The 7,506-nt window shown below is 60.1% G+C and overlaps 1 protein-coding gene across 1 annotated transcript; it reads right to left on the reverse strand.

The window, feature by feature from the left end:
• Nucleotides 1-5,157: 5,157 nt before the first annotated feature.
• Nucleotides 5,158-6,299, reverse strand: LOC105913772. Its single transcript, XM_012843646.1, has 3 exons — nucleotides 6,099-6,299; nucleotides 5,769-5,957; nucleotides 5,158-5,169 (listed from the first exon to the last, which is right to left on the reverse strand). Exons 1-3 carry the CDS (start codon nucleotides 6,297-6,299, stop codon nucleotides 5,158-5,160), a joined length of 402 nt encoding a protein of 133 aa, XP_012699100.1.
• Between the last annotated feature and the right edge of the window lie 1,207 nt (nucleotides 6,300-7,506).

A 7,506-nucleotide genomic window follows, 5' to 3' on the forward strand; every position in this document is an offset into this window, starting at 1 on the left:
CGAGCGGCGGTGTCACCGGGGAGACCGCGGAGCCTACTGCGGAGGCGGCCGCTGCAGAGGCAACCGGAGGAAGGGTGCCGCAGCCGAGCACGGGGCAGGGTCCGACCCCCACTCCACCTTCTGCCTTCGCGGCCGACCCTGCGGGATAGGGCGTTGCCCCTGGGGTCCCTCCGACCGGCGAGGTGATAGACCTCGATGATGAGGCGGAGGAGCCTGCGGCTCCAACGGCGACGGCGGAGATGGTGGCGGAGGAGGAGGAGGGAAAGTCCGCCCCCGCGGCTGCGACAGGGATAGCGGCAGCGGTGGAGGCGGGGATACCTGCCTCAGCGGCCGCGACGAAGGTGGCGGCAGCGGTGGAGGTGGGTACGCCTGCCTCGGCGACCGCGACGAAGGTAGGGACGCCTGCTCCTGCGGCCGCGACGGAGACCGCAGTGGTGGCGGGAGAGGGAACGCCCACTCCGGTAGCCGGGACGGAGATGGTGGTAGCGGCGGATGGAGCGGGACGCACGTCGGCATCGACGACGGCCGCGGCAACTTCGACGGAGGCGGCGGCGCATGTGCCAGGGCCGTCGATGAGGCCGGCAGCATCAGGAGCGGTGGCGCCTGCCCCAGCGACGACGTCGGGGACGGCGACGCCGGGGTCGGCCAGAGCGGCCTCCACCCTTGTCTCGGTTCATCCCGTCTCCAAGGCGTGGGGTGGGCCTACCCTGCGCTGGGCGTCCCGTGAGGACCCGCAGAGACCCCTCTTCGTGTTGAATGACGCTGAGGAGTGGGACAAGTGGCAGGCGGTGCAGGGCGGGCTAGCAAATGTCCCCGGTGGGAGAGCTGGACGGCGTCGTCGTCCCCGGTGGCCAGGTACGGTGTTCTCCTCGGTGGTTGTTTTCCTCTCGTTCCTCCGTTGCTGAGCATAATTTGTTTTGTAGGCCCCCAGGAGTGCAACCGGGGGAAATCCGATTTCCTCCAGCTCAAGCGGGGGCTCTGGGATCGCTTCTCCGCGGAGAGGTAGCAGACCGGGGAGCTAACCGCGCAGGTCACCGCCGCTCAGCAGGTCATCACCGACCTACGCAGGCATGAGCAGGTGGCCCGGGAGGACGCGCGGCGGGTGGAGGACAAGTTCCAGGCCGTCGTCGAAAAGGCTTGCCTTGATCTTGAGGAGTTCCAAGCTGTTGCCTAGAAGGCCCGCCACAATGCCACGTAGCTCGCACAGCTGAAGAGGGACTATGAGGCCCTTCAGAAAACCGTCGAGCGTATCCAGCGCGAGCGGCAGAAGGCTTGGCAGGAGCGGGACTCCGAGGCGATCCGGAAGGCTGAGGCTAAGAAGATAGCGGCCGGGCTTGGGGAGGAGGTCAGTCAGCTCCATGTGCAAGTGCAGGGGCTTCAGACTGCCGTGGCCCAGGGGCTCGACCGGGAGCGTGAGCTGAAGGGTCAATCCGAGGTCTTTTCTCGTTTCTTTGCTTTTGCGGTGTTGCGGTGGTTTCTAACCTTGCGGACTTTTGTGGACAGGCCTCATAGATGAACTCGCCTGACTAATCGAGATCCTCGATGAGGAATGCGCCGAGCATGGCAACCTGCGGGACACGGTCCGCGTTGTCTGCGATGGCCTCGGCGTGGTCCAGGGGGAGGGGACGAGTTTGTTGTCGGCTCGTGTCCTTGGAGCGTACCGACGGGCCTGTGAGATTGCTCGGGAGGCGCTTCATGTCGGCATGAGGCGGGCCTTCAGCGTCTTCGGCTCCCACTACTCCGGAATCAACTTCGCCGGGATGAGCGGGGGGGGGGGGAGGGGGGGTATGCCTCCAGCTACTCCGAGGCCGAGCTGGATGAGATCGACACGTCGGTGCTCAACCCAGCGGAGGCTCTGGCGAAGCTTCTAGTGGATGAGGCCATCCCGCCTGAGGACCCAGGGACGAGTTAGTTGTATCGGGCTTAGACGCCCCAGAATGTAAATATGTTGGTTAACTTTGAACTTGTTTTTGTGATGGCCGCAGAGACCTTTTCTATAATTTTTTGAAATTTTTTTTGATCCTCTTTCTTGTTTTTTGGGTTTGGAAAGTTTAGAGTGCGGGTTGGGCACGTTAGTAAGTGCTGACGAGCGAAGGCACCGTAGCCGCTAGGGCGTAGGTTTTTCGCAGTCCGATCAGTCTTGCCTGAGCGTCGTTCGTGCACTCTCTCCTTTTCACGCCCAATTGTTTAGGAAGAGGGTCAGTTCGAAAAGAAATGGTGTTTTGAGAAGATGTCAAGTGTCTTGGGCCGGAGCCCCTGATAGCCCCCGAGGGATATGCGACCCTGGGGTGGAGCCAGGGTCAGATATCCCTGAGTTCGGCACGAAACTCGAACGAGATCGACTCAAAACTGCCCTTTTCCGTGAATTAACAAGTTACAGAAGTATGTATGTACAAGCTTGGGAACAATAACTAAGGGTAGAAGCGTCTTAGCTGCTCTATGTTCCAAGGGTTGGTGAAGATCTGCCCGTCGGGGGTCGCCAGCTTGTATGTGTCTGGCCGCCGTACTTGCGCGACAATGAAGGGACCCTCCCATGGAGGGGTCAGCTTGTGCCGGCCTCTGTTGTCCTGGAGGAGACGAAGCACCAGGTCGCCGACGTTGAAGGCTCGGCCTCGTACCTTGCGGCTGTGGTATCGTCGTAAGGCCTCCTAGTACTTGGCCGAGTGCAGTAGGGCCACATCGCGCGCTTCATCAAGCTGGTCCTGCACGTTCTCGAGCGATGCCTGGTTCCCTTTTTCATCGTACGCCTTGACCCTCAGCGACCTGTACTCTAGGTCAGTGGGGAGGATTGCTTCAGACCCGTAGACCATGAAGAATGGGGTGAAGCCGGTTGCCCTACTGGGGGTTGTCCTCAGACTCCATAGGACCGCTGGGACCTCCGCAACCCATCGGCCACCGAACTTTTTGAGGCGGTCGAAAATCCTTGGCTTGAGACCCTGGAGTATCATGCCGTTGGCCCGTTAAACCTGCCCGTTCGTGCGGGGATGTGCCACGGCCGACCAGTCCACTCGGATGTGGTGGTCGTCACAAAACTTGAGGAACTTGTTCCCGGTGAACTGCGTGCCGTTGTCCATGATGATGGAGTTGGGGACTCCGAAGCGGTGGATGATGTCGGTGAAGAATAGTACCGCCTGCTCGGATTTGATCTGCGCAACGGGTCACGCCTCAATCCATTTTGAGAACTTGTCGACGGTGACAAGCAAGTGGGTGAAGCCCCTGGGCGCCTTCTTGAAGGGGCCGACGAGGTCCAGACCCCAGACCGTGAATGGCCACGTGATGGGGATGGTCTGGAGCGCCTGTGCGGGCAAATGGGTTTGGCGCACGAAGAATTGGCACCCCTTGCAGGTGCGCACTACGTGGGTGGCGTCGGCTACTGCCATCGGCCAGTAGAAGCCCTGTCGGAAGGTGTTCCCAACGAGGGTTCTTGGCATGGCGTGGTGGTCGCAGGCCCCAGCGTGGATGTCCTGTATCAACGCCTTCCCTTGCTTGATTGGGATGCAGCGCTGGAGGATGCCGGTGTAGCTCCGCTTGTAGAGCTCCTGGTCGATGATGACGAAGGATTTGGCGCGACGTGCAATCCTGCGCGCCTTCGTCTTGTTCGCCGGGAGCGTGTCGCGGATGAGGTAGTCGAGGTATGGGGCTCTCTAGTGAGGCGGGGGGTCGGGCCCCTCTACCGGGTTTGCGTTGATCTCCATGACTTTAGGGTCGAAGGGATCGGCCTGCGGGTCCAGGCCAGATGGAGATTCGCCGACCTTCCCAAGGTCGGCGTCCGAGTCCGGGACAGGTGGCGCGTTGCCGACCTCTCTCGAGTCGGCGCCCAAGTCCGGGGCAGGTGGCGCGTCGCTGACCCTTCCCGGCTCCTTGTAACGGATCGAGGGCTTGTATTGGTCGCTGATGAAGACGCCGTCGGGGATGGGCTTTCGGCCGGATGCCATCTTTGCCAGTTCGTCAGCTGCCTCGTTGAAACGCCTTGCGACGTGGTTGAGCTCTAGTCCATCAAACTTGTCTTCAAGCTTGCGGACTTCATTGCAGTACGCCGCCATCTTGGGGTCATGGCAGCTCCACTCCTTCATGACATGTTCGACGACTAGCTAAGAGTCACCTCGGATGTCCAGCCGCCGGATGCCCAGCTCGATGGCGATGCGAAGCCTGTTGAGGAGAGCCTCGTATTCAATGACATTGTTAGATGCAGGAAAGTGGAGGCGGATCATGTACCTCATGTGCACACCTAGAGGAGAGACGAAGACTAAACCCGCTCCGGCGTGAGCCGTCATCAACGACCCATCGAAGTACATCGTCCAGTACTCCTACTTCTCCGGCGCCGATGGCGTCTGGATCTCCGTCCACTCTGCAACAAAGTCGGTGAGCACTTGGGACTTGATGGCCGTACGGGGGGTGTAGGTGATGCCTTGGTCCATGAGCTCGAGCGCCCACTTCACGATCCGTCCTGTGGCGTCTTGATTCTGGATCACTTCGCCGAGGGGGAACGACGAAACGACCACCACCGGGTGGGATGTGAAGTAGTGGCGCAACTTTCTCTTCGTGATGAGGACGGCGTAGATGAGCTTCTAGATCTGTGGGTAGCAATCCTTGGACTCGGACAAGACCTCGCTGATGAAGTACACCGTGCGTTGCACCTTGAGGGTGTGTCCCTCCTCTTCTCGCTCCACCACCAGAGCCGCGCTAACCACCTGGGTAGTTGCCGCGATGTAGAGCAGGAGGAGCTCCCCATCGGTCTGTGGGACCAGGATCAGGGCCTTCGTTAGGAGGTTCTGGAGCCGGTCAAGCTCCTCCTAGGCCTCGACGGTCCACACAAAGTGGTCGGTCTTCTTTAGGAGTCGGTAGAGAGGGAGCCCCCGTTCGCCGAGGCGCGAGATGAAGTGGCTCAGGGCCGCTAGGCATCCCGTGACGCGTTGGACTCCCTTTATGTTTCGAATCGGGCCCATGTCGCTGATGGCTGCTATTTTCTCTGGGTTGGCTTCGATGTCGCGCACGGAGACAATGAAACCCAGCAGCATGCCCCTCGGAACCCCAAAAATGCACTTTTCAGGGTTGAGCTTGATGCGCTTGTCTCTTAGCCTTTCGAAGGCTAGTTCGAGGTCGGGGATGAGTTGGTCGCCCCTTTTGGACTTGACTATGATATCATCTACGTAGGCCTCAACGGTTCACCTGATGAGGTCCCCGAAACACTTAAGCATGCATCATTGGAATGTAGCCCCCGCGTTTTTGAGGCCGAATGGAATCTTAACGTAGCAATAGCGGCCGAAGGGGGCGATGAAAGAGGTCGTGAGCTGGGCGGACTCTTTCATCGCGATTTGATGGTAGCCGGAATACGCGTCAAGGAAGCTAAGGGTTTCGCACCCTGCGGTTGAGTCGACTATCTGATCTATATGTGGCAAAGGAAACAGATCCTTTGGACACGCCTTGTTGAGACTGGTATAATCAACACACATCCTCCATTTCCTATTCTTTTTTTGTACAAGAATAGGATTAGCTAGCCACTCAGGGTGGTACACTTCCTTGATGAATTTGGTCGCCAACAGCTTCTGGAGCTCCTCGCCGATGGCCTTGCGCCTCTCCTCGTCGAAGCGACGCAAGCCTTGCTTCACCGGTCTGGAGCCGGCCTTGATGTTCAAGGAGTGCTCGGCGACTTCCCTCGGAATGCCGGGCATGTCCGAGGGTTTCCACGCAAAAATGTCACTGTTCGCGTGGAGGAAGTCGACGAGCGCGCTTTCCTATTTGGGAGATAGGGTAGCGCCGATCCGTACAGTCCAGCCATCGGAGCTGGTGGGGTCGAGGGGGACCTCCTTGACGCCTTCGGTGGCTTCGAAGGAGGTATCAGACTGCTTGGAGGATGGCGGGTCCTCGGCGCTCTCCGCGAGCTGGATCGCAGGATCCTCCACGCAGGTGATGGCTACAGCATACTCGTAGCACTCTACATCGCACTCGTACGCCTTCTGGAAAGACGTGCCGACGGTGATGACCCCGTTGGGCCCCGGCAGCTTGAGCTTGAGGTAGGTGTAGTTGGGGATGGCCATGAACTTAGCGTAGCACAGCCGCCCCAGGATGGCGTGGTAGGTTCCACGGAAACCCACCACCTTGAAGGTGAGGATCTCCTTCCTGTAGTTGGAAGAAGTCCCGAAAGTGACGGGCAGATCGATCTGCCGAAGAGGCATCGCCCGTTTCCCCGGCACGATGCCGTGGAACGGCGCCGCGCTAGGATGGAGGCAAGAGCGTTTGATCCCCATGGCGTCGAGAAACTTGGTGTAGAGGATGTTGAGGTCGCTGCCTCCGTCCATGAGCACTTTGGTGAGGCACGTTGTACAGATGATGGGGTCGACGACGAGCGGGTAGCGTCCTGGCTGCAGGACGCGCCCCGGGTGGTCGGACTGGTTGAAGGTGATGGTGGGTCCCAACCAGTCGAGGATGGCCGGTGTGGCGGGCTCCGCCGCGTAGACCTCGCGGCGCTCTAGCTTCCGGCGGCGCTTGGAGTCGTAAGCTGCCGGCCCGCCAAAGATCATGAAGCAGCCGTCCACCTTGGGAAAGTCGTCTTCCTTCTCCTCGTCGTCCTTCTTCTCCTCCTCGGGCTTCCGTCTCCGGTCACCCTTCACACGGTTGGCTACAAAATACCTCTTCATGAGGTTGCAGTCTTTGTAGGCGTGCTTAGCGGGGAACTCGTGGTTCGGGCACGGTCCCTCGAGCTGCTTGTCGAAGAAGCCGGGGCTGCCCTCATTGGGCGGCTGTCCCCGCTTGCGCTCAGCAACGGCTACGAGGGGAGCCTCGTGCCACTGCTTGTTCTTCTTTTGCTGGCGGTTGGAGGTGCCTTCGTCGGTGTCCTCTTCCCACCTCGCCTTGCCTTTGGAACGATTAAAGATCGCTCCAACAGCCTCTTCACCTGAGGCGAAGCTGGTGGCGATGTTGAGGGGCTCCTCAATGGTCCACGGGCCTCTGCTGTAATGACCTCGGTTAAAATTCTTCACGTTAATCTTAATCCGAGTCCCTGATCCCCTGTCTCAGCTTTTCCCGAGTTTAAGTACTCCACCTCCAGTTCGGTCCCGACCCCTGTGAGCCGACCCCTTCCCGTCGTTTCCCCAGTTCCGACCCCGCCGACCCCAACTCACCCGCTGGATCTATCTGAGTCCTCCCACAACACCTCCCTTCAATCTGAGCAGTGGACCACCGAGACTGACCGGTGGACCCACGGGATCTTTCTCCCCGATCTCCCGCGACAGACGCACTCGAGTTGCATGCCCGCTTCAGAGTTCTTTTGCCGCGTGGCTCAACTTCTCCGACGCCCGCCGCTCCGCCCCGTCGCCGGCTGCGACCGGATGGATTCTCGCGCCCCCTTCCCCAATCGCAGCGGAAGCTCCTCTGCTACCCTTTTTGCAGCACCTCGCCGCCCTCGCCCATCATCACCTCGCTAAACCCCGGCTGCAGAGCCCGAGGCCGCCCGTCTTTTCCGTCACCCCTCCACAGTCGCGCTGCCCCGGTCCTCGCTACGCGACG

The sequence above is a fragment of the Setaria italica genome, chromosome II, assembly GCF_000263155.2.
Source record: "Setaria italica strain Yugu1 chromosome II, Setaria_italica_v2.0, whole genome shotgun sequence".
In the NCBI taxonomy this organism is placed as follows: Eukaryota; Viridiplantae; Streptophyta; class Magnoliopsida; order Poales; family Poaceae; genus Setaria; species Setaria italica.

What these genes read in the sequence shown, in the direction of transcription:
- LOC105913772 (XM_012843646.1), bottom strand. Translation starts at nt 6,299, where the DNA reads ATGGACGGAGGCAGCGACCTCAACATCCTCTACACCAAGTTTCTCGAC. An exon ending in AGGAGATCCTCACCTTCAAG is followed by an intron (nt 5,958 to 6,098) that starts GTGGTGGGTTTC and finishes ACGTCTTTCCAG; the next exon opens with AAGGCGTACGAGTGCGATGT.